General features: G+C 39.6%; 2 protein-coding genes and 1 pseudogene across 3 annotated transcripts; all 3 read left to right on the top strand.

The window, feature by feature from the left end:
* Positions 1 to 204: 204 nt before the first annotated feature.
* On the top strand, positions 205 to 1,143 carry LOC309840185 (olfactory receptor 52J3-like; the record flags this gene model as incomplete). The annotated part of the gene is made up of 1 exon (XM_082682259.1): positions 205 to 1,143. One exon carries the CDS (start codon positions 205 to 207, stop codon positions 1,141 to 1,143), a length of 939 nt encoding a protein of 312 aa, XP_082538385.1.
* Positions 1,144 to 15,855: 14,712 nt separating this feature from the next.
* LOC309840294 (olfactory receptor 51G1-like) lies at positions 15,856 to 16,808 on the top strand (annotated as a pseudogene). The gene has a single exon. The product of its transcript is annotated as an olfactory receptor 51G1-like (transcript).
* Positions 16,809 to 24,395: 7,587 nt separating this feature from the next.
* OR51G2 (olfactory receptor family 51 subfamily G member 2) lies at positions 24,396 to 25,337 on the top strand (the record flags this gene model as incomplete). The annotated part of the gene is made up of 1 exon (XM_082682247.1): positions 24,396 to 25,337. The coding sequence occupies one exon, from the start codon at positions 24,396 to 24,398 to the stop codon at positions 25,335 to 25,337; it is 942 nt and encodes a 313-aa protein (XP_082538373.1).
* Between the last annotated feature and the right edge of the window lie 1,027 nt (positions 25,338 to 26,364).

Raw genomic sequence — 26,364 nt, 5'->3', positions numbered from 1 at the left:
ACCTCAACCTGCCTTATCAAATGGCTGTGAGGTATCTCTTATATGTCCTTCATTGGCACTCTTACTATGTATTAAGCTTGACATCAACTCTATCCTGAAACACTGAGCCAGCAAGTGACATGACATCCCCTTCAGACCTTGACTTGATCTCTCTCATTTTTCCCCTAGAAGAGGAGAGTTTCACCTCCTTTGGCCAGTGACAGCATGACATACCAGAACAGGAGTATTTTTCACCCAACCACATTCTTCCTCATTGGAATCCCGGGTCTGGAAGGGGCCCATGCCTGGATCTCCCTGCCTTTCTGCTCAGTTTACCTTGTGGCCTTACTGGGCAATGCCACAATTCTGCTGGTCATCAAGATGGAGCAGAGCCTTCAGAGGGAGCCCATGTTCTACTTCCTGGCCCTTCTTTCAACTATCGATTTGGCCCTTTCCACAACCTCTGTGCCCCGCATGTTGGGTATCTTCTGGTTTGATGCTCATGAGATTAACTTTGGGACTTGTGTGGCCCAGATGTTTTTGATCCATGCCCTCACTGGAATGGAGGCTGAGGTCTTGCTGGCCATGGCCTTTGACCGCTATGTGGCCATCTGTGCTCCACTTCACTATACGACCATCTTGACATCCCAGGTGTTGGTGGGTATCAGTGTGTTCATTGTGTTTCGTCCAGTTCTGTTTACACTTCCCATAATCTATCTCATCTACCGCCTGCCCTTCTGTCAAGCTCGTGTAATACCTCATTCCTACTGTGAACACATGGGCGTTGCAAAACTGTCCTGTGGAAACATCCGTATCAATGCCATCTATGGGCTTTTCATGGTCTCTCTCTTTCTGCTGAACGTGGTCCTTATTGGCATCTCTTACATCTACATTCTGCGAGCTGTCTTCCGCCTCCCATCACAGGATGCTCGGCTAAAAGCGCTCAGCACGTGTGGCTCTCACGTTGGTGTCATCTGTGTTTTCTATATCCCTTCAGTGTTCTCCTTCCTCACTCACCGATTTGGACACAACATACCACGCTACATTCACATTCTTGTTGCCAACCTCTATTTGGTTATCCCACCTTCACTCAACCCCATCATTTATGGTGTAAGGACCAAACAGATTCGAGAGCGAGTGCTCCGTGTCTTTGCTAAAAAGTAGGTACTCTTGCCTCTGTTTACCAAGAATTTTGACCTAGCAGGGGAAATGTGGGCCCATTTGAGGTTTTTTTTCCTGTCTAAATTTAGTGCTGCCAAATTATATTCTGGAGCATTTGATCTTGTCCCATTGTTGATACTATGATTTGAATAATCTTTAAAATATTTCAAGTTCAAGGACCAAATAATGCAGTTGTTGAAATTTAGCCTCTTTTTAGTTCTTTTTCAGTAGAATACAATATTTATAGGACTAACATAGTAAGAAGTGGATGTCAATTTAGACTAATATCTATCTATATAATAGATGAAGAAAATTCCTTTCAACCATGTTTTTCCTAGAGAGAAACTAGAAATATATTTTGGATTCAGATATTAATCTAATTTCATTTTTTCTGTGAAATATGAGTAAAATGTAATCAATTAGTGTGCAATTTTTAAAATTAATCCTTTCTTTTTCATCCTAGATAAGATGTGGGGTAGAATATATGATTTCTAGAATGACACTGTGAAGGCAAAGGAATCTCACAACTCAATTTTGTCCTACCTCTTGGAACTTGCACAGAAGTATGATTTCACAAACTACCTTTAGTTCTATCCCCTGCCAACTCACCTCTCTTCAATGCTTATGTTTTTTTTACTTGTTCCTCCAGTGATGAATCTTATTGTGTACTATGTGAAAACCAGGCAAATTAGAGTAAATAGTTCTAGCAAAATTATGACAGAAGCAGATATAATAGTCATATATTATAGAAAACATATCTTGGGAATGTCTTGGAGTTTAAGGGTGAGTTGAGGAAACCTAGTATTTGCCACAAATAATTGTCAACGTATTTTTCTTGTTATTATGATCAGATTTATCTAATTCAAACTGGATACTAAACAAGGACATAAAACAAAACAAAAAAAAAATGGGAAGTATGTTTTCTGAGCTCTCTATCCCAGTTAAAAAAAATGAAAATATCAAATGTCATCTCTCTATAAATTCCAATCAAGATGGGATATGGTACCTCATCTTTCTACCAGATATGTATTTTTAATTCTATTCAATCTATCTATACTAAATTCTTTTGATTCTAGACCCAAATTATATCATAATTCATCTCCTCACTATCTCCTTTTTAAGTCCCCTAATGTGTCACCAGCATGTCTGTAGCAAATCATTGCAATAACCTCCATGGTCTCTAAATGGTTACTTTTGCTGCTTTCTAAATGGTTTTCTATGTAAGATGAAAGTTCTCTTTTTAAAAGAAAATTTGAATGAAACACTATGTCTTTTAATTATGTACTCTAACTTCTTTGGAATTTGAATTAAAACTCTAAGTACATACTAAAAATCTACACATGTCCTTGGCCCTCTCTCTCTCTCTCTCCAATATTATCAGATAAACTACAGCTACAGTGGCATTCTGAAAATTTGGTGAATTTACAAATATTTCTGTTTCTTTTAGGTTTTCACATCTGACCCTTATTCTTAGATGATCTTGTCCTCAATTTCTTTTAACTCTTTATTATTCATTTTTAAAATTTCATCATAATTTTATAGTAGATTACCTCGGCTCTCACAGTTCAAAGTATGACCCTCCTTTTAAAGAACCTTTTATTGCTTATTTATTCTTTATTCTTCATTTTACTTATTACTATGATTTGCAATTATAGATGTATCTTATAGGTTTTTTATTTCTACTTTCTAAATAGAGTGTGCTATTAGTGGGGCAAAAGACATATCTGTTTTCTTTATGTCTCTGTGCTTAATATGTAGGATAATTCCGGCACAGAATAATGCCTCCAACAAATAACTGTTAACAAATGGATGTGGAAATGAGGCCAGGTTTAATAAAGGGAGTTGTTTGTTGAAGAGTTCAGAAATACTCCATTCATATGGGATATAACTTTATTAACTAGTTTATTTCAAAAGTAGGCATAGCACAGATGCTCACAGATTTTGAAAGTAGGAAAAATATGGGATTAAGGAGGAATTTTTTGTTTTGGGATTGATGGGTGACTTATAGTCCACATTCTCCTCCTAATGTGACTTAAAAACCTTGTGAATCACAGAAAATATTTCTTACATTTTCTTATCCCCACTCATCGACCAAAGTTTTCTCTACCAACCACACCAGTTGTAATCTCCTACACTTACATCCTCAGGTAAATAAAGCAACAACTTCCATCAATAACAAATGCTTAAGAATAATAACCAGCCTGTAAGGGGATAGCATCTCACAATTAATAAAAAACTTTCAGATATAAGCATTGCATTTGAAATGCTAATATATACAAAATATACTTCTAGGCAATTTCAGGCACACTTTCTATTTTGATTCTCACAATAACTAATTAAATAAATAATTCTTCCTATTTTTTACATTGAAGAGATTGAGGCTCTCAGAGATTACTTTACTCAATTCCCACACATACAGGAAATCAAAACTGGTAGTCATCTTATCTTTTATACCCCAGGATAGTACTATTTGGCTACATTTTAGCTTTCACATTCAGCATTGCATCTGTTTCCACAATTCTATCTCAGATCAGGGAGCTAAGTGCCTCTGTGCCTGAATAACATCACAGATGTAACCATGGGCACTGAGGGATATAACTCACCAGCACATGTTGACATTCTTTATTAATTGTTAGAAATGGAAGCTCATATTTTCCCAGTGTGAAGATAGGCAGTACAAAGTGAATGCTTTGAATGTATGTTAATAGGAGGAGGGATAATAAAATGGATTTAATTCTCATGGTTTATTGTACAGGCATGTCACACTCAGTACAATTTATATTTCAGGTTGTTTCTGACCTTCTTGATAAAATAAGACAAAAGCAAGATGAAGCTACAAAAATGTCAGTAAGAATGGGAGGACTTTATGGTCACCCTGATTATTCCCACATGTTCCTGGAAGAATGAAAGCCTAACTCTGGGCCTCCTAAAACAATGGTTCTCAACTGGGAAAAATTTGGCCACCAGAAGACATTTAGCAATATCCAGAAACATTTTTGGTTTTTGCAACCTGGGAGGTCTGTTATCATTTACTGGGCAAAGATTAGGGAGGATGCCAACCCATTTTACAGGATGCACTCTACAATGCACAGTACAGCACACTCTATAATCCTCCCCAAAATAACTATCCAGTCCAGATATCAGTGTCAGAGATTAGGAGTGGTGTTCTAAATGTAACTGTCAAACAAGAAATGGTTAACCTCATGGTTACACAGATTGCCTTGAGCTAGACTACACAGAACTTCAGCATAATCTGCTGTCAGGGCAGTCCCTCAGAAAGGCACTCAATGGAAGATGGAGAAAACTTCTGGAAAAGCAAAAGAATCCACTTTCAAGATGCTAAAACACTCTTCCTTTATAAGAAGAAACAGCAAAGACATATGGAATGCATATAAACTTGACCAGGGGATAATAGTTTAAAGATTTTTAAAATTATGATATTTTGTGGTTTTGTTTTTCTATTGGATATTAGCCAATTAGGAGAGATTTGGCGAAAACATTGCAAGGGATGATACACATATAAAATTAAAAGGACAAAAAAGAGCCATTATTTCCTAGATGTATTAGGTCTGAGAATCAGGCAAAAAGAATATTTCTTTGTGATACTGGAGTTATGTGAGCAAATTAGTGTAATTTTCTCTTATTCTTTTACTATTTTTTAAATGTATTTGACACAGAGAAAGAGAGAGAAATCACAAGTAGGTAGAGAAGCAGGTGGTTGGGGGAGGAGGGAAGCAGGCACCCTGCTGAGCAGAGAGCCCGATGAGGGGCTCGATCCCTGGACCCTGAGATTATGACCTGAGCTGAAGGCAGAGGCTTAACCCACTGAGCCATGCAGGCACCCCTAGTGTAATTTTCAAAATAGGTGAGTATTTGCTTGTGTAGCTTAAACATCTTAGTGTTATTAGGGCCCTTTAGCATATTTTCCTCATAGATAACCTTGTAAATTAAAACCTCAAGTAAGTTGGGAATCTACACTTTCTAGACCTCAGTTCTGATGTGCAAAAGTGAGTGCCCAGTTGCATAAAATCAAAGACACACTGATTGTAAACAGCATTCCAATTTCGGAGTTCTTAAAATGTGAAGAATGTGCATCTTAGAATACATAAAATATAGTGTTATTTCTATATAAAAGTTGTTCCTGGTCATTTTATCTAAGAATATTTTCAAAATCAGGCAGGTTCTACAAATCTTAGATTCATCAATGGTAAAAACACTCGGCATAAATGCCTCCATTTCTTATACATGTTTAGAAAATAATTGCTGTGCAGTGTTCTCTTTGTCTATCTTTTCCCCTCTCTCATGTAAGGGTCTGCCCCTCCCAGAGGAACTTGCTTGTGGACTCTGGATGTAGGGTCAGGGCAGACTGGGTGTAGACATTCAATCGGTGGGGCGCGAGTATATCCACTAGGATGAATTAAGATCTGATTGGCCAACTGTGTAGGGGTGGGGCTCAACCAACCCCATAAAGGTTGGTGTGCTAGGCTGTCAAGCAAGCAGGAGAGCTGTGGTGGGAGCAGAAGGAAGAATCTGAGGAGCGGAAGAGCTGTAACAGCTCTTGTAAGAGCTATAACCATTGCTGGAGGTCCCTCTGCTGGCAGTCTCCAGCCCCCTGCAGCCTCTGGTGGCCCCGAGTCGCCACCTGCAGCCTCCAGCCACCTGCAGCTTCCAGCCACCTGCGGTCCCGCCCCCGGTAGCCCCCAGCCGCCTCCAGCCGCCTGTGGCCCCGCCTCCAGCGGCCCTGAGCTGCCTGCGGTCCCTCCTTCGGAGGTCCCGCATCCAGCGGCCCCAAGCCGCCTGCTGCCTCCAGTACCCTGCAGTTTTGAGTGGCCTGCCTTCCCGCCTCTGGCGGCTCCAGCCACTGCCTGCAGCCTCCAGCCGCCTGCCTTCAGCAGCCCTGAGCTGCAGCCTCCAGCAGTTGAGCCACCAGCGGACCCTCGCCACCAGCGGTCCGAGACACCAGCGGTCGAGTGGTCAGCGGTCCCAATGCCTGCAGCCCTTGGATGCCAGTGGTCCCAAAACACCAGCAGTCCAGTGGTCAGCGGTCCTGATACCTGCAGCCCCTGGATGCCAGCGGTCCAAGACGCCAGTGGCCCTGAGATGCCAATGGCCTCTAGCCTCCAGCAACCTCGCTGCAAAATGCCTCGCTGCAAAATGCCTCGCCACCCTGAGCCATGAGCGACCTTGTCCGCAGTGGTGGCCTCCTCTGGGTGGCAGCCTTGTCAGAGTGGCATCGTGGGGAGCAGAGTCTGTGTCATCCGGGTTGTCCTCTTTGTCATCGTCGCTGTCATCATTGCCTCTTCTTCGTCGGGAGCGGCCTTGTCCGGGAAGCGGTCTTGTCCAGAATGGCCTCTTCTTGGGAGCAGCTCTGATCATGGAGGGGCCTCATCTGCGGAGCAGCCTCATCTAGAGCAGCCTCCTCCGGAGCGACCTTGTCGGGATCATCGTCATCGCCTTTTCGTAAGAGATAGCCCTGACCGGTCAGTTTGATTCTTGATGCTTGGCGCGAAATAAAGTTTTGCTTGACCTTCGCTTTGTATCAGCCTCGTTCCTTTTATCACAGACCCTAACATCTCACAGGCATTCTGTTTCTATTTCTGCATGACCATTCATCAACCACTTTTTTTCCCCCTGAGATTCTTCAGTTTCAGTTGAAGATGTTCTAGATTTTGCTTTTGCCATTTCAAGCTGTTTGATAAGTTGTTGATCAAAGAAACAGTCCAAGATTCTCATTATAACTGCATATTAGAGTGCTTAGTGAAGACACACACTTAATTATGTGCCATTATTTAATTCAAAAACCATTTGTTAAATACCTACTTTGTTGCACTTTACTACATGATTATGCAAAGATGATTAATGGAATGAGAAAATATTCTATAACACATTGTAATTCATTAATTATAATCAACCTCGTGAATTTATTTCTAGTATAAACACTGTTGGTTTTCTTTTTTGAAATGTGACTCCCTTAAGTTTGGTTGCTAAGGCAACCACTTCAAAGGGACAATCCACTTCGAAGATAAATGTATTGACATCCACTGAACTAGATAAATGCCAGGCTCTCCACTCCACCCCAGCCCTCACATCTACCCACAAGGCTCCTTTGTTTTAGAGATCTTGATTGATTTCCATAAGTGATCACTTGGGCCATTTATTTTTTCTATACCTTCAATGTACATTCTGGCTTTTATGTTTTATAATCACATATAAAGAGTGAACACATAAAACCCTGAGTCCCAACAAGAGCAGAACCCCAGTCCTGTGCCATGTGCTGGCAAATGAGCCAAGAAAAATGTTGGTAAATAGCTATTGAATCTCATTATGACCTCCAAGCTCTTATCATATTCTATTTTCTCTATCTGTGTCTGCATTATGAGCTCAGGCCTAGATCCATGTCCCCTGAGTCAACCAACCCCTTAGAAGATTTTCCATGAGGTGTGTGGTGTTATTCTCCAAACAGATCTTGCTTATAGCCATCCCCAAGGACTCTCTTGGCTTCATAAGATATTGTCTACAAAGCACAAAAAGGAGTCTATAAATTCTTTCCTGATTCTGATCTCTTCCTTCCCATTGACTTTGGGGTGGAGTGTTACATTGTTTTTAAAAAAGGTCAGAAGGAGGTAAGATATAAATCTACTCTTTCAGAATATTTGACATCATTTCATTCTACTCTCTATCTCTTTGGATCCTGAAAAGCAGGGCTAGATGTTAAAACAAAAGCAAAACAGGGAGCGCTAGGGTAGCTCAGTCAGTTAAGTCTCTGACTCTTGGTTTCATCTTAGGTCATGATCTCAGAGTTGTGAGATCCACACACAGTCGAGAGCTTGGAATAACTCTCCCTCCCACTCTGCTCCTACCCCTGCTTTTTCTTTCTCCCTTGAATAAGTACATACATACATACATACATACTTTAAAAAAGGGCAAATCAAAAGATTTGCTCATGGAAATTGAGACTCTTTCAAAATTACCAAAGACAGATAGAATTTACATGCTGATGGGAGTGTGTCCTGGCAAATTTCAGAAATACCCAGTCTGAATGAGATGTGTGAGAAGGGTCTATAGCTCAAATATCGCATGATTCTTTTTCTTTATGTCCCAGTGGCAGATAGATACAGGACTCTGGACAGATTATTTTACCTCTCTAAGATTTGGTTTTTATCTGTAAAATGGATAAAATTATAGCATAACAACACAAATGAGAAAAAACTACCTAAACCATGTAGCAGGGTGTTATATTACTACATAAAAGATTTAAATAATAAATATGTGATAAAATAATTACATTTATGGATGCTTGCCAAATACATTTAAATTAAATCTCAATAATACCTAGTTCTATAAAAATAGTCTTCAAGACAATGATGAAACCAAGGCCAGAATACAAATGGTCAGTCTGTAAGTCTATCATCATAATTTTGGTCAAATCTAAGAGTCAGAAAAGCAAGTAAGTTCTATGGCTCAGATAAGGAGTTTCAAAAGGTGGGCAAACTCCTAAAATGGTGAATATCATTTATTTATTTGCAACTGTGGTCTTTCTCTTGTGTCCTAAACACTCATTCTTAATAAGATAAGTGTCCCAAAGGAAAACAATCCTTGGATAATACTGTGGGTGTTCACCCATTTGGAGGTTGAGAAGAAGAGGAAAATCCAGAAAAATGCAGCTAGTATGATACTGAAACACAATGAGATTATACTTTAGTAAAAGCCAAGTTTCTCTCATATTCTCAACATTCTTGGAAAACTCTGAGAGTCAACTCTGACAGGTAATTAAAAATGAGGGAGATTGTACTTAACTAATGAATCATTGAACACTACACCAAAAACTAATTATATACTATGCAGTGGCTAACTGAACATATTTAAAAAAATAATACTCAAAAAACTATACAAAAATTATAGCATGAGTTAATAAATTAATGAATGTTTTTGAATTTAAAAAATGAGGGAGATTGTGTGGATGATTCCATGGACAGTCAATAATGACTGATCATTAAGAAAATGGGGGGCAAAACTCAATAAAGTTAATGACTTTGGAAAAGACAGATACTCCTTTGGACAAACAGCCAAGGAATTGTGTTTCCATATGTTAACAAGCACAAATATTTCTTAGTAAGGAACACCAAACGAGGAATCTAAAGGAAAACAAAAGATCAAAATTCAGATATATATTGTTTCACAAAATATATGAAGTTTAGTCTAAAAAGACACAGCTAATGAAGAAAGCATTACTGTCTTCAACTTTGGGGAATTACATTCAATTAAATAAATAATTATGAAGTTGCAACTATGCTTCACTAGTAAAAATGCTAGGCTCTGGAAATGCAGCCATGAACAGTGTACACATGAGTCCCTACCCTTATATTCCAGAGTAGGAGAAGACAGACATCAATTTAGAACTAATGGGGGAGTTTATCTTTGTGTATGGTGCAAGAGAATAGTCGAGTTTCATTCTTCTACATATAGCTGTCCAGTTTTCCCAGCACCATTTATTGAAGAGACTGTCTTTTTTCCATTGTATATTTTTTTCCTGTTTTGTCGAAAATTATTTGACCATAGAGTTGAGGGTCCATATCTGGGCTCTCTACTCTGTTCCACTGGTCTATGTGTCTGTTTTTATGCCAGTACCATGCTGTCTTGGTGATCACAGCTTTGTAGTAAAGCTTGTAATCAGGTAACGTGATGCCCCCAGTTTTATTTTTGTTTTTCAACCTTTACTTAGCGATTCGGGGTCTCTTTTATTCCATACAAATTTTTGGATTATTTGCTCCAGCTCTTTGAAAAATACCCGTGAAATTTTGATCAGAATGGCATTAAAAGTATAGATTGCTCTAGGCAGTATAAACATTTTAACAATGTTTATTCTTCCAATCCAAGAGCATGAAATCTTACACTGAACACAAAGATAAACTCAAAATGGATAAAAGACCTCAACGTGAGACAGGAATCCATCAGAATCCTAGAGGAGAACACAGGCAGTAACCTCTTCGATATCAGCCACAGCAACTTCTTTCAAGATATGTCTCCAAAGGCAAAGGAAACAAAAGCAAAAATAAACTTTTGGGACTTCATCAAGATCAAAAGCTTCTGCACAGCAAAGGAAATAGTCAACAAAACAAAGAGACAACCCATGGAATGGGAGAAGATATTTGCAAATGACAGTACAGACAAAGGTTGATATCCAGGATCTATAAAGAACTCCTCAAACTCAACACACACAAAAGAGACAATCATATTAAAAAATGGGCAGGAAATGTTTATAGCAGCAATGGCCACGGTCACCAAACTGTGGTAAGAACCAAGATGCCCTTCAATGGATGAATGGATAAGAAAGATGTGGTCCATATACACTATGGAGTATTATGCCTCCATCAGAAAGGATGAATACCCAACTTTTGTAGCAACATGGATGGTACTGGAAGAGATTATACTGAGTGAAATAAGTCAAGCAGAGAGAGTCAATTATCATATGGTTTCACTTATTTGTGGAGCATAACAAATAGCATGGAGGACATGGGGAGATTGAGAGGAGAAGGGAGCTAGGGGAAATTGGAAGGGGCAGTGAACCATGAGAGACTATGGACTCTGAAAAACAGTCTGAGGGTTTTGAAGGGGCGGGGTGTGGGAGGTCAGGGTAGCAGGTGATGGGTATTATCGAGGGCACGGATTGCATGGAGCACTGGGTGTGGTGCAAAAATAATGAATACTGTTATGCTGAAAATAAAAAATAAATTAAAAAAATACTGTTAACCATAAAAAAAAATGGGCAGAAGATATGAACAGACACTTCTCCAATGAAGACATACAAATGGCTATCAGACACATGAAAAAGTGTTCATCATCACTAGCCATCAGGGAGATTCAAATTAAAACCACATTGAGATATCACCTTACACCAGTTAGAATAGCCAAAGTTAGCAAGAGAGGAAACAACATGTGTTGGAGAAGATGTGGAGAAAGGGGAACCCTCTTCCACTGTTGGTGGGAATGCAAGTTGGTACAGCCACTTTGGAAAACAGTGTGGAGATTCCTCAAAAAATTAAAAATAGAACTTCCTTGTGACCCTGCAATTTCACTACTGGGTATTTACCCCAAAGACACAGATGTAGTGAAAAGAAGGGCCATCTGCACCCCAATGTTTATAGCAGCAATGGCCGCGGTCACCAAACTGTGGAAAGAACCAAGATGCCCTTCAATGGACAGATGGATAAGGAAAATGTGGTCCATATACACTATGGAATACTATGCCTCCATCAGAAAGGACGAATACCCAACTTTTGTAGCAACGTGGATGGGACTGGAAGAGATTATGCTGAGTGAAATAAGCCAAGCTGAGAGATTCAATTATCATATGGTTTCACTTATTTGTGGAGCATAATAAATAGCATGGAGGACAAGGGGAGATGGAGAGGAGATGGGAGTTGAGGGAAATTGGAAGGGGAGGTGAACCATGAGAGACTATGGACTCTGAAAAACAATCTGAGGGTATTGAAGGGGCTGGGGTGGGAGGTTTGGGGAACCAGGTGTTGGGTATTAGGGAGAGCATGGATTGCATGGAGCACTGAGTATGGTGCAAAAAACAATGAATACAGTTACGGTGAAAAGAACTAATGGCGGGAAATAATAAGTTATTTTGTGTAAATGGAATTAGATTCTGTACCTGCAGAGGAAAAAAAAATTGAATTACATATAACGCTTTGTGATAAAATGAAAAATATTGGGCAGATTCCAAACTGGTTGGGTGCTGCTTCCTTCAGTGCATGGGAGAAGAATGAAGCACAAACAAGTGAAAGCTACAAGAGAAAGAAAGCAGGGGACGACAGTAGAAGAGACTTTTATTAGATAGAAACGGTGATCAACAGAAGAGTCGAAGAAGGCAAACATTAGTCATATGCCTTGTAGATAAACAAGAAGGAAGGCAAAATATGTCTGAACAAGCAGTATAAAGTTTATAGTTGAACAAGCACATTCAAAGGACTTCTCTAACTAGCCACAAGCACTCTCGGGTAGGGGGGTGGGGAGATAACAGCAAAATGAAGCAGGTGACTAGGCAGCGATCTGCCCTGAGTGGGCCTGGCATCCCCCGCTGCTCAGCTTCAAGGCCATATATACCGTCCTCTCCCGCAGAGGCCTGTTGCCAGTATGTGTTTTTCTTAAGGCTGTATCTAAACGTGCTTGGTAACTAGTAAAATTTCCCATGGGTTATATTTTAAGTAATACATTGTTCTGTAGGACCGTTGCAGTTGGGAAACAAAAACAATAAGTGTAAATTAGGCCTACTGTTGGCAAATTAGAATCTCACTCACTCTACTAATTATTTTAATAATTGTGTTTACTGAGAATCAATTAAGTTTAGCTATTCTGCCCAGGGGTTAAAATCAATTTTGTAAGAACTCTTGATATACATGTTGGTAGTTAAAAATGGGTTGATGAACTATTTTAAAGTATTAAACTGGCATTTGTAGTACAAGTTTCTGAATTAGGACCCAAGCCACACATGTATGGAGCAGAAATACAGGGAATGGCCAATAGTAATTAAGAAACTAATAGTTCATGACTAAAGGCCATGGTGGGCCTTTCTTCTCCCCAAACTCAAACCAAATTACATTAGCAGATGGCTCTAAAACATGCCTGATGGACCTGAATAAAAAGAAGAGGGAAGAGATTCCCATCTTAAAATATAAGGAAATCATTTTTCTGGGAGGTTAATTTTTCCTAGGTTGCATGGTCACATGGTTAGAAAGTGTAGTAAGTAGCAGAGATTTGGTTGGAACCAGCTTTATCTTTTATCTGAATCTGAATTAAAACACTCTTGCTCTTGCAATACTGCACACCAAGTTTAGCTAGGTCTTTCTTACCTGGTTTCAGAAAATGAAATCTAGAACTAGAAGCATCCTAACGCCTTGAAGTTATCCCTTGCCCACATGCAGGGTTGAAGTTTCTTAGTCTCCCACAGCCTCCATCCTCAGCTAAGCATCCTGAGAATTCATCAGGGAATTCTCAGCCTCAGCAGAGGTCCACAAGGGAGAAGCTGCTTGAGCTCTTCAAAAAGACCCTGTATTTTAAGCAGAGAATATTCTTGTAGCTGTGTGAGCACTCATCCTGTGTTCTGATTGTTCTCTTCAGTTGTTGGTAGTGCCTGTGTATATTGCAGGAAGAATCTGAAGATGGTCACCGACACAGATGCTGATAATCTTGAATACCTTTGTGTGAAGTTATTTGAGGAGGAAGTCAGACTGTCCTTGAAATCGCTGCTCAACCCATATCTCCTCTTTCCTGCCATAGACATTAGAATGACATTCCTGTAACCCCAATAAACTGGAGTTGAAGGGATGCTCAAGGATGTATGATAGAGTCTCCTGGAGTAACAAGCCAATACTTCTCTGATCTGTTAATCTGGAGGTGAGTGCCTTGGAGAAGAAAATGTAGTCACTGCACTAAAAATTATGGTTTAATCCCTACTGCATCTCATCTCTTTTTTCTAACCATTCACTTATGTATTTATTCAGTACGCTTTATTAGATCCCAAATCTGTATTAGGGTTGCAAGTCTCTAGTCAGTCTTATAACAATTCCATCTCTTTGGTGGTAGGTATGGCTTATTTTGATCTTTCTTTTCCCCCCTCCCAAATCTTGCAAACTTGCCTCATACCCTCCCCCCCAAAAATAATATGCACATAATATATTTGGAAGGCAAGGTAATAGCAGAGTGAGAGAGATGATGGATGCAACTTCTCACTAAGCAGCAGAATGATCCTTCCCCATCTGGAGGTAGAGGAGTGAAACAGATCACCTCTAAATGTTGCTTCTCTTTCACAAACTTTGAAATGGCTCCCTGTAAGATGGATGGAAACAAGCTTCACTGTGAGTCTGGTGGCTGAAAAGCTACACATAACTTTAAACTCTTGTTTGCATCTCCCCTTTTCTCCTTCTTTCTTATCATTCATTTTTAAAAGTTCTGTTGGCCATTTCCTGTCTTGATTTCAGATCAAGACTGCATTGTTGCCTGTGCTGTCCAAGCCTGTTCTGCAAATGCTGTGATCGTCCCTTTTCCTTCACAGCTCCTCTCCCTCCCGCCTCCACCTCTCTCCTTCATTCTCTTTCCCTTTTCTAACTCTGGAATCACAACATAAGAGGGGTTTTATTATTCTATTAATTATTGCATTATTATTTTATTCTTACTTATTTTGATTAATACATGAATGGCAAAAGCTGGCTACAGACATTTCTTCTTTTTCCTCACTCTTCCATGTCCCTTTACAAAAGAAGTCTTTTGAAAGAGTACCCTGAACTCCCCATTTCTCCTCCTTAAAATTTCCTGGTATCTTCACTTATCCTCTAAGATTTTCTCTTAGAAGAAAACTACTAACAATATACAGTTTTTACTTACTCCTCCCCACTCATTGATAATTTCAGCCCTTATAATCTTTCTCCAATCTATCAACATAGTCTCTAACAATTAATGATAACCTCACCATTCTAAGTGCAATGCTTTTTTAGAAATTTTCATCCTTCTCTATCTTTTTTTAATAGGCACAGTGGTGACATGACTTTGGTGATAAAATACACTATTATTTTCATTTTGTTTCCCTGATTGTCCATTCTTTGTCTCTTTAAGCTGTTTTAAGCTTTTTTATGCATATGATAAACATTATACTAGTCACACTGTATTAATATGCATACACCCCATTATAGTATGGCTTGCAATAAATGTAATTGAATAAAAGTTCTGAAGGCAGAATTTAAATAGAGCCCAATTCAGGTATTATAAAGACAGACCTATACCTGTGTGCCATATTGATCCAACTCCCAAATGCACAGCTTACTCTGAGAGCCTTAAGATTTAGTTTCCTCGTTAAAAGCTAAAATTAGAGGCTTTCCTGACCATTTTAGGTTTCTTTTTATTATTTCTGTTTCAGATCTGATGCATACCTCTTCTGCACCCTCATTTCTACATCTAACACCAGCTTAACAGCCCTGATGTTGGAAACTCACAACTCTTGTGATATCTCCCAAAACAAAGCTCCAGTGTACCCTTTCCTAGAATTATTTGTTTCCTTAAGATCTGTTTCTTCTCAGACATTTCTCAGTACAGACTTCAGATTTGTGCAACACATTTTTCATCCTTAGTCACTGAAGGATTTTATGCAGATTCAGGAAAGGCATCACTGTGGCCACAAGTTATAAGCTCAAAGAGTTAAGTGACCATTTACTTAGTGCTTCCTCTGCATTCCCCTGCAGACTAAACATTGTGGAATAAAGCACAATCCCCAGCCAAATTAAAAATACATTTAAAGACATATGATAGGCACTTGATCCTAGTACACAATTATGCAAAATCATGTATAGTACTAATTCCCCGTATATATGATACAGATTCTGAATTCTTTAGTTGATTAAACTGGATTTTTCTCAGGGAGGAGCATATGAAAAAGGTGCCATCTGAGGTGACCTCATGAAACCCCTGAGAGTCCAACATGGGCAGACAAACCACCATAAGGCTAAATCCTAGGGCATCCATACACTACAGAAGTCCCCATCCGAGACCCTCCAGAAAATGCTAATAGATCAAGTCCCCCAGTTCTTTCTCATTTCATCTGCAGACGCTTTCTCTCTCACTGGTCCCAGGACACTTTGGTGAGTGAGAATTCAGTTCTATTACTCTCCAGAAAGCCCATTCTTGACTGGAGGTTGGTGAATCCAAGATTTTAAAGCCATGACAATCTCTTATAATAGCAGCCTCCAAAAAGCCACTTTCTTCCTCACGGGCTTTCAAGGACTGGAAGATCTCCATGGCTGGATCTCTATTCCCTTCTGCTTTATCTACTTGACAGTTATTGTAGGAAACCTTACCATCCTCCACGTCATCCGTACTGATGTCACCCTCCATGAACCTATGTGCTATTTCTTGACCATGCTGGCCCTGACAGACTTGGGCCTTTGTCTATCTACACTGCCCACCGTGTTGGGCATCTTCTGGTTTGATGCCAGAGAGATTGGCATCCCCGCCTGCTTCACTCAGCTCTTCTTCATCCATACCTTGTCTCTGGTAGAGTCTTCAGTTCTACTGTCCATGTCCATTGACCGCTATGTGGCCATCTGCAACCCACTACGCTACTCCACAGCCTTGAAACCCACATGTATTGTCAAGATGGGGCTGAGCTCAAAGCTTAGAAGTGCCCTGCTCATCCTGCCCCTGCCATTCCTCCTTAAACGCTTCCAGTACTGCCGCTCCCATGTGCTGGCCCATGCCTATTGTCTGCTCTAGCATCATTGGCCTGCTCTAGCATCATTGTCAATCACATATATTGTATCTTTGCTGTGGCCTGCAGTGTTGGCGTGGATTCACTGTTCATCTTCCTCTCCTATGCCCTCATCCTCCGCACTGTGCTAAGCATTGCCTCCTGCCAGGAGTGACTTCGAGCCCTCAACACTTGTGTCTCCCACATCTGTGCTGTGAGGCTCTTTTACATTCCCATGATTGGTTTGTCTCTTGTGCACCGCTTTGGTGAACATCTGCCCCATATTGTGCACCTCCTCATGTCTTATGTGTATCTACTGGTACCACCTCTCATGAACCCCATTGTTCATAGTATCAAGACCAAGCAAATCCGCATCCGCATTGCTAAGAAGTTTGAATTTGTAAAAGCTTTTAGGGGTTGTCAATAAGATGGGTTAAGATGAAGGGAGGGAGTTCAGGGCCTCAAGTCTATTGATATTTTTAGTTTCCAGTGAATAAATAGCAGATTACCTCCTCAAGCAGCTTCTAGAAACTTCCTGATGATTCCAGCTTGTTCCTCAGCTGCTTTTCAGAAAGTCAACAGTAACTCCCTGGAAAATTTCATCAGTCTTCCTGGAAAATTTCATCAGTCTTCCAACAAGTGGTTCTCCACCGACCAGCTTTAGCCTAATTGTGAACCAGCTTTGGCTCAGAAACCTAGGGAACTCTCTGTCATTCAATGAACTTCACTCACATTCTCTCCATCAACAACCAAATGCTAGCCATGGGGCTGGTTCTTCCCCTGAAAACTTGTTTCTTCCTTGGAGACTCTCCTTCAGCCCTAGAGTACCCTTCATGATTCTTTCTTCCCACTCTTAGTTGATTCCCTGTTACTGTAATCTCTTGTTAATAAATAAATTAAACTTTTCTGTTAAATTCCTGTGTGGTTTCTTTCTTCTGGTTGGACCCTAACTAACACACCACTCAAAGTAAGTTCTTTGTTTTATCAGCTCTACTCCCCATTTTGATCCTAGTATCTTAAAGGAACCAGTTAGCATCTAGGAACTGTGACTTGCCAGATGAATCGCATTTCTGTGTGAAACTCAAACTATCTGATCTCTGATTCATCTCCTCTATGCCTCAGCCAACTGAAGTTGAAGATTTCTTCTAGAATCTTCCAGAGTCTTTGTACCACCCTTAGACTCATATCTATTGAAGAATTCTTACAAAACTAAGTTTCAGAAGGCAGGAAGAGATCAATTAAAACCAAAGTTGATTTAAAAAAAGTAATAATAATAACACCTTATGTTGATGCCTGGATGTGCATTCAAAATTTTTTCAGAGGATTTGGGAACATTCTTTAATATGTATACATTTTAACCTTCAAAATAAGTAGAATAGCCTGTATTTCCTCCTCCACCTCCATCTTTCTTACTGATTAGCTGGGAAATAACAATAAAAAATAATAATTACAATTGTAGTAATAGTATCTAACAATTATTGAGCATCTATTATATACTATAGAATGTCTCGAAGTGCTTGCATGCAATACCCAATTTGACTGTCCTTTGAAAATTAAGATGACAGAGTCAAAATTTTAAAATAAGATTTTTCAGTTAAAAAAACTACTACAGGAAGGTATTTTTCCAGGTAGCAGCTAAGTGACTGCTATATCCTGATTATTTACTTATTGAGACATCAAAATTATGAATTTTCTGCTATGTAGAACTATAACCTATGATCCAGATAGGGTATGTGTTTTGAAGAATTGGCATGTTTATTTCTGAAGAATGTCCTCCCAGACACTTAAGTAGGGTAGAAAAGACCTCAGTAGGAGTTAAAAAGGTATGCCTTATAAAAACTTAAAGAATGTTAGTGGAAAAGCATGCCTATAAGACACATTTTAAATGGTCATGGCATTTACCTACTTACTACAACAGTAACATTTTGTTAAAATTCTAATTTTTCAAACTATTTTTATTCAGTGCTATCTTAACATTTAAGATAGACAATTTCCTTTTAATTCTCATATAATACCTTTAGATTGGAGGTTCAATGAGGTCAGTTACTATAGCCAATAACATATATAATAAATGGAAAACTCAAAAACCACATTCAGGTCTGTCAGATCTCAAAACCTAAACTTTTGGCATTATGTTGTTGAAAGTTTACGGACTCTAGTTTTCCCACATATGCTAACATTTCAGATGAATGGACATCTATTTGCCTCAGTAGAGACAAAGGGGAAAAAAGGATGTGAAATAGCATGGCATGTTCCTGGGAACTATACATAGTAGGCATTCTGTAAATACAGATGGGAAACAACTTTACTCCTACAACTAGGATGCACAGGAGGAGAAATATTGCTTATTTTCTTTCTTTCTTTCTTTTTTTAAGATTTTATTTGTTTATTTGACAGACAGAGATCACAAGTAGGCAGAGAGGCAGGCAGAGAGAGAGAGGGAAGCAGGCTCCCCACTGAGCAGAGAGCCCGAAGCGGGGCTTGATCCCAGGACCCTGGGATCATGACCTGAGCTGAAGGTAGGGGCTTTACTCCACTAAGCCACCCAGGCATCCTGCTTATTTTTTTTTCTAAATCATCTGTCTTCTTCATAAACATCTGCCAACTAAATACATGGAAAAGTTGTAATAACAAGAATTTAAAAACCATGCTGAAATTAAAAACAAACAAACAAAAAACAAGATGAATTTTTGCATCAGTTTGTCTTAGTTCCATCCAATAATATTCTCTTTAGGTCCCTTTAGTGTCTCGCAGCTGGTATCTCCTCCAGGCAGCATCTTTATGTACAAGGTATTCCCTTATATTCTGCCTCTATCTTGTTTCTTTTCCCTGTTCTTTCGGGCTTGGATATATGGACCCTTTTGAGGGGGGAGTCTCTTCCCATATCATATCCCATTTTTCCCTCAAAGATGCTGAGTAGCTAAGATTTAAAGAAGGCAGGATATCTTCCCTGTAATACGATCAAATTCTATGCTTCTTCTAATCAAAGCTGTTCAAGGACTAAATCAGTCTCCCCCTCCCATAACATCTGAGACTCAAACCTATTTTCTTCCAAAACATATTGAACACAACTTTTTTTTTTCAGTACTTGTACTCAAATAAATACTGCTTCTGTGTTTTTATGGAGAGGGGATTTATTTCTGTTATCAAATATTTGTTAAATGGGTGAAGAAAAAGACTGGATGATAAGATACATGTTATGTATACATATACATATTATGGGATGAATTGTGCCCCCCATTCATATGTTGAAATCCCAGCCCTCAATACCTCAGAATGTAACTCTATTTGGAGGTAAGGTCTTTGGGAAGCCATTAAGTCAAACTCAGGCTTTCAGAGTTGGTCCTAAGCCAGTATGACTCATGTCCTTTATAAGAAGAGCAAGAGACATGAAAGATATTCATACACAGAAGAAAGGCCATGTGAGAACACAGAGAGAAGATGGCCATTTGCACTCCAGGGAGAGGGGTCTTGGAAGAAACCAAACCCTCAACACCTTGATACTGGACTTTATTGGCCTCAAGAACCATGAGAAAATAAATTTCTGTTGTTAAGCCAACTAGTCTGTGGTATTTTGTTATGTTATGGTGGTCCTAGCAAACTAACAAGAGGTAACTGTGTTTTGAAATGAATTCCAGGTAAAAGGTGAAGATGTATTTTTAATTATAGAGGTAATAAAAAACTCTGGAATCAGAGTTGAAAACAAATCATAAGGACAAGGATATGTGAAAAATCTTGGACTTTTGTGGTTGTCACTAATGTTAGTTTTTGATTCTGCATTATAGGGATAAGGCCCAGATATCTGCATTTTAACAGGCATTACAGGTGATTCTGATCCTGGTTATCTGGGGACTCTGATTTGAGAAATATTGCTTCACAACACTCAAGTGTGTCTACAATTTGCCTGACCAAAAATTAATGGAATGTGGCCACAAGAGAAATCCCAGAACATTCTAAGGGGACCAATCAAGCCAATTAATTGGAATAACCTCTTATGGTTAGTGAGGGGATCTGGACATTTCTTAATATTTATACTTTATATTCCCAAATTAGATTCAAGTAGCTGGACACTAATTAGGTGAGTAATGAAAACACTGAAACAGCCTCCACACCTCCCTATAAAATGTCTTGCCTGTCAGCTTTCAGAGTCTAAAAAATGGATGATTAATTCCTCATATCCCTGTATTGACATATAAAACTCCCTGGTTTAGCTATCCTTTGCAGGGGATCATGTTGCCTAGAAGGCTAGAAGAATGAATTTGTTTCTCCAATTAGCTCCTGTATGTCTAGAAACCTTAGAGCTGAGTTCTGTGTCTGTGTAGATCAGAGACAGGAAGAGAAAATGGAGTCTCTCAATGTAGGCAAGAGTCAGGAATATATATTTATATTCATACACACGCACACACACACATAGGGTTATTTGGGCACCAAAACTCAAAGCTGTAACAATATATCTAGGAACTTGGTCTGACTCTTTTCTTCTCCTTTAGTGATGGAGGAAGCACTGAATTAAAAAGGCCCTTTTAAGGTTACATAAGGTTATGGATATCCGCAATACACATTGTCACAGCTGATGTGCATTAACTATAGAGTTATGATATATCATATATAAAACACTAACACTAACACCCATTCTGCTTCCCCAAAGTTACGGAGTTGTTCAAAATCTCATGAGATCTCTAAAAAGTAGCTACACTGTGTGACATCTTCTGGGCTTTTCATGTAGATATCTCCTAGGACTCTTCTCATCTCTTTCCCTTATTCCCAGAGTATAAGATAATGAGGTCCAGGGAGCCAGTCCTAATAGGGAATTCATTAAAGATTCCTGAAAGAATCTTAGTGGGGACCTCAGACAATTTCATAAAAATCAGAGAATTCAAAGCCCACCCTCCAGTCTCTCCATATGCCCAAGAGCCTCTAGTAATAGCATTTCTTCTCCCCCGTTGCAAGACCCAGAGGCTCTAGACCTAGCTTTGGTATGTAGACAAATTTGTAGAGCCAAGAGGAGGTCCCAGAAAGCTCAGCCTGAGCTCTGGAGAAGGAAGGGAGAGAAGGACCTTTGAGGCACAAGAAAGGCTATAGAGGGTGCCTGTGGAAGGTGGTGACTACTGAATTCAGATCTCGCTCACCAAACCCTGGTCTGGTTTTAGCACTAACTTAGCAAAGATACAATAGCTTTCTCGCACTCATTCACTTCCTTTGTTTCCTGCCCAGAAGCAGTGTGATCATCTGAAAGAAAAGCTTGTCTGTGACATGAAAGGACACTTTCTTGGGTGACTATGGAGTCCGAGTGATAGAATTGGAAGCAGCCATTGAACTTGCCCAAAACCCCTAGGAAGTATTCTCCAAGAAGAACTGAGAGCCGGCCATTTGCTAAATTTCCAACTCCCTTCTACTCCAGACAGCTGCTTTTTCAACTGGTCAGGAACAATGAAATCCTCACCAAATCTGATAATTGAAACTCTGAAGACCTTTAAGTAAGAAGCCCTTAGAACAGTTACCTCACTAAGATCTCCCCAGACAACAAGCTAAAGGTGATCTTTCCCAGGCAGATACCTCCTGCTTCACTACTCCTGATTTTCTTTTATGTCCAGGTCTCTTCCTTCAACTTCCTTCAATACTCTCTCTCTGATCCCTATTCTGTCCTATGTCTTTTAAAATGTGACTCACGGGCGCCTGGGTGGCTCAGTGGATTAAGCCGCTGCCTTCGGCTCAGGTCATGATCTCGGGGTCCTGGGATCGAGTCCCGTGTCCGGCTCTCTGCTCAGCAGGGAGCCTGCTTCCCTCTCTCTCTCTCTCTCTGGCTGCCTCTCTGTCTACTTGTGATTTCTCTCTGTCAAATAAATAAATCTTTAAAAAAAAAATTAAAAAAAAATAAATAAAATGTGACTCACAAACTCTGATTCCAAAAAGAGTCCATCTTGAGCTAAAAGAAGGTGGGGCACAAAGACTATTTCTATTATTTGTCATTCAATCTTCACCCATTTTAGGCTGTCTCAGCTTAAAAGCTGCCCAGAATGCTCCTTGGAACTCCAGAGATTTAAGGTTGAATTCCAGCTCTGTCAGTGATTGATGGTATGACTTAATATACATCATCAAATTCTATAAGCCTCTCCTCATTTGCAAATCAAGGTAATAATATTAACTTGCAAGGTTTTTCTTGCAATGTTATTTCTTTTGCAATGCTTCTAACACAGCGTCTGGCAAAGAGTAGATGCGCATCAAGTATTATAAATAAACTTTTATATTATTAAACAATGTATATTCTTTCTTTATTACCTGTTTCATTTTCATGTCAAAAGATTTCCTGCCTTAAGTTTTATGACTTATATTGTTAACCACCATGTAGCTTGCCTGTAATATGACAGGTAAGTTTATCACAGCTCTTCTGAATTCATTTTGATGAACGAGGTGGTGTGATCACTGACCATGGCAGAAGCAGAAGCTGAGGAACAACACACAAGAGCCAATCTGACCTTCAGGTGGACAGTGAGTTAATGACTCTGGCAACTAATTTAACTCTTATTTGGAGTGAGAAGGAAAATTTCTACATATATATTTGCATGTATGTCTCTAGTAAGTTTATTATTAACTTAGCTAAATAGCCAGAACATTTTTGGAGGTCTATTAAGCCCCTGACCTTATGCTCGCTGCTTCTAGTTGACAGTGAATTGTCCTCTAACGCAGGAAGAAAGTGTAATGGTTGTTGAGATCCAGGAATCTAGAGAAAAATCAGTTCAAATCTCATTTGGGCCATTTATTATATCTTTGATCTTAGAAATATTAATTTTCTCTAGTTCTGTTTCTTCTTCTATAATATGGTATTATTAATAGAACTTTATTCACAGGATTTTTTAAAGCAATAAAATAAACACCAAGTTAGTAACAGCTAACTAAATAATTTAACTTTCATTCATGCATTTAAAAAAATCCCGAGTGCCTAAGCACTGTCTTTACAAAAATAAACAAAACAAAGCCCTGCCCTTTTTAATCTCACATTCTAGTGGTGTTAGGAATTGGAAGTGGGCAGATGACTGCTCTGAAACTCAGGAGGCTTAAACTGGCATAAGACCTCTTCCCAGTAACTATACTCTCATGAAACTTCATTTCCTAACCTAGAGAGTATGTCTTACCAGCATTACTGCCCTCTATTCTGTGGACTCTCATGGACTCTGTCTTGCAATTGGGGGTGTAGTCATGGTTGATGGTTTTCCCCCACCTAGGTTCATAGCAGTTGAATTCTAGATCTCTAGGGAATGTAGGTTACTGACTGATAGGAGAATCAGAGCTTTGATATGGTACTTCAGCAGTCAAGAATCCCTTTACAGACAGCCATTCATTCACTCTCCAGTCCTAACTGCAATTATGTGAGCTGAGTAGCGCATTTGAGCCGTCTAGATCAAGCTAGGATTCCATATGAGATGAGATGAGAAGATGAGTGAAGGACTCATCTGTGTTTACACTTAGCAATTGTATGTATCTGATGAAGTCAAGCAGAAGTAGAAAAGAAAGAAAGAGAGAAGAGGAAGAAGGATAGAAAGGAGGAAGGAAAGAAAGGAAGAGAAGAGAAGGCATAGAGGGGGAGGGAGGGAATAAGGAAGCAAAGAGATAAAAGAATAGCAAAGGAAGTAAAGAGAAGGGAAGTGAAGAGAAGTTGAAAGAAATTTTGGAACATTATTGAGAGTTCTAATGGAAAAGAGGAAGGTGAGAAGTGTTTAAAGATCTTCTCAAAAGGGATAGGCAAAGTTAGGTATAACCAACAAGAATAATGAAGAGTGTCAGATATCTTAGCTTGAAGGAGAAAAAAAGAAAAAAAATTCTAAAACAATGTTTAAAGGGAATAAGGGGCCAGAAAGAAATGAGCTCTGGAAGAGCTGTATAGTTCTAGTCCTAGTTGATTCTAATGTTTTGTTTGGTTTGTTTTCAAATTTCTTCCAGGAACAATCCCTAGCTTTTTCTGAATTCATTTCAAGAATTTGGAGGGAATCCAATTTTCCTCTTCCCTCCACACACAATGACTGTGGGATCCCTGGAAAGCAACCGCAACATTTCCTCCACCTTTCTGCTGAGTGGCATTCCTGGGTTGGAGCACATGCACATCTGGATCTCCATCCCACTGTGCCTTATATACCTGGTTTCCATCCTGGGGAACTGTACAATCCTTTTTATCATTAAAACAGAGCCCTCACTCCATGAACCTATGTACCTTTTCTTGTCCATGCTGGCTCTCACTGACCTGGGTCTGTCTCTTTGCACCCTCCCTACAGTACTAGGCATCTTTTGGATTGGGGCACGAGATATTGGTCATGATGCCTGTTTTGCTCAGCTCTTTTTCATTCACTGCTTGTCCTTCCTGGAGTCTTCTGTGCTACTCTCCATGGCCTTTGACCGCTTTGTGGCCATTTGTCTCCCCTTGCACTATGCTTCCATTCTCACCAACACGGTCATTGGCAGGATTGGCCTGGTTTCCCTGGGCCGCAGTGTAGCCCTCATTTTCCCATTGCCTTTTATGCTCAAAAGATTCCCTTATTGTGGGTCCCCGGTTCTCTCACATTCCTATTGCCTCCACCAGGAAGTGATGAAATTGGCCTGTGCAGACATCAAAGCCAATAACATCTATGGCATGTTTGTCATTGTTTCGACAGTAGGTATAGACTCACTGCTCATTCTCTTCTCCTATGCCCTGATCCTGCGTACTGTGCTGTCTATTGCATCCAAAGCTGAGAGATTCAAAGCTCTTAACACCTGTGTTTCCCACATATGTGCTGTACTCCTCTTCTACACTCCCATGATTGGCTTGTCTGTCATCCACCGCTTTGGGAAGCAGGCACCTCATCTGGTCCAGGTGATCATGGGCTTTGTGTACCTCCTGTTCCCTCCCCTGATGAACCCTATTGTCTACAGTGTGAAGACCAAACAGATCCGAGATCGCATAACCCATGCCTTTTGTTATTAGTTGGGTCTAGTCTTAGAAGCACTAATTCCTTAAGTGTAGCCTTACTCCTTCATCTTTTATAATATCCAATTATTTATTTACTTAACAAATACATGAAGGAATGATCAGAAGTCACAGCTCTTGCAGAATTATCTTTGCCCTGATTGGCGGGAAGCAAAATGCAGTATGACATGGCAGATTGTATTTTTCCAAAAATGGCCAATGAGGTAATTCTAATCCTACATTTTCCTCCAGAAACTTGTTGCTCCCCCATCAAGAGATGGAGTCCATTTCTTCTCTCCTTGTAACTGTGTAGGACTTGGTAATTGCCTCAATGAATTGAATGTTTAGGAACTGATCTTGTAGGACTACTGAGGCTAGGTCACAAAAGGTGATATGTTTTAGATGGGTATATGCCTCCCCTACACTTTCTCTCTCCCTCCTTTTCTATCTTCATTTCTATTTCCATCTAATCTCTATCTCACTCAATGCTTGTTTTTTGAACAAAGCCTGCGAATACCATACCAAGAAGAAGCTGAGACCACAGGGAGAAGCCACATGTAGATGTCCCAGCCAACAGACCAAACTAAGGTCTCAGCCTTAGTTGGATCATTACCATCTACTAGTGAGTAAATAAATCTTCATATTATTGCAAACCCCATTTTCCCCACCTTTCCAGGTGGTACCAGATAAAATGATCAACCCTACTCTGAATTTAGCCCGAGCTGCAGATTTGCAAGCTCAATAAATGTTTGTTTGCTTGTTTGTTTTTCAAGACACTAAATTTGGGGATGCTTTATTATATAGTTATATGTTAATCGGGTTGCTCAAAATAAAAAGAAGTGGATATAGGAGCAAAAAGAGAAATATCTTCTTTCAATTGGGAGAAACAATGTCAGGAAAGATTTCCTTGAGTTGGCTCAGTGTAAGAAACATACTGGAGCTTGGCAATCAAACAGGAAAATTATGGTCTTATTTGAAGGAATAGAATGTACAAAACTGAGGCAGAAGTGAGAGAGAGAATAATGTATCTAAAGAAATATTTGAA

The sequence above is a fragment of the Mustela nivalis genome (genome assembly GCF_964662115.1).
Source record: "Mustela nivalis genome assembly, chromosome: 9".
NCBI lineage: Eukaryota > Metazoa > Chordata > Mammalia > Carnivora > Mustelidae > Mustela > Mustela nivalis.
Note: the sequence above shows the minus strand (reverse complement) of the source record. Positions and strands in the feature narration are given on the sequence as shown.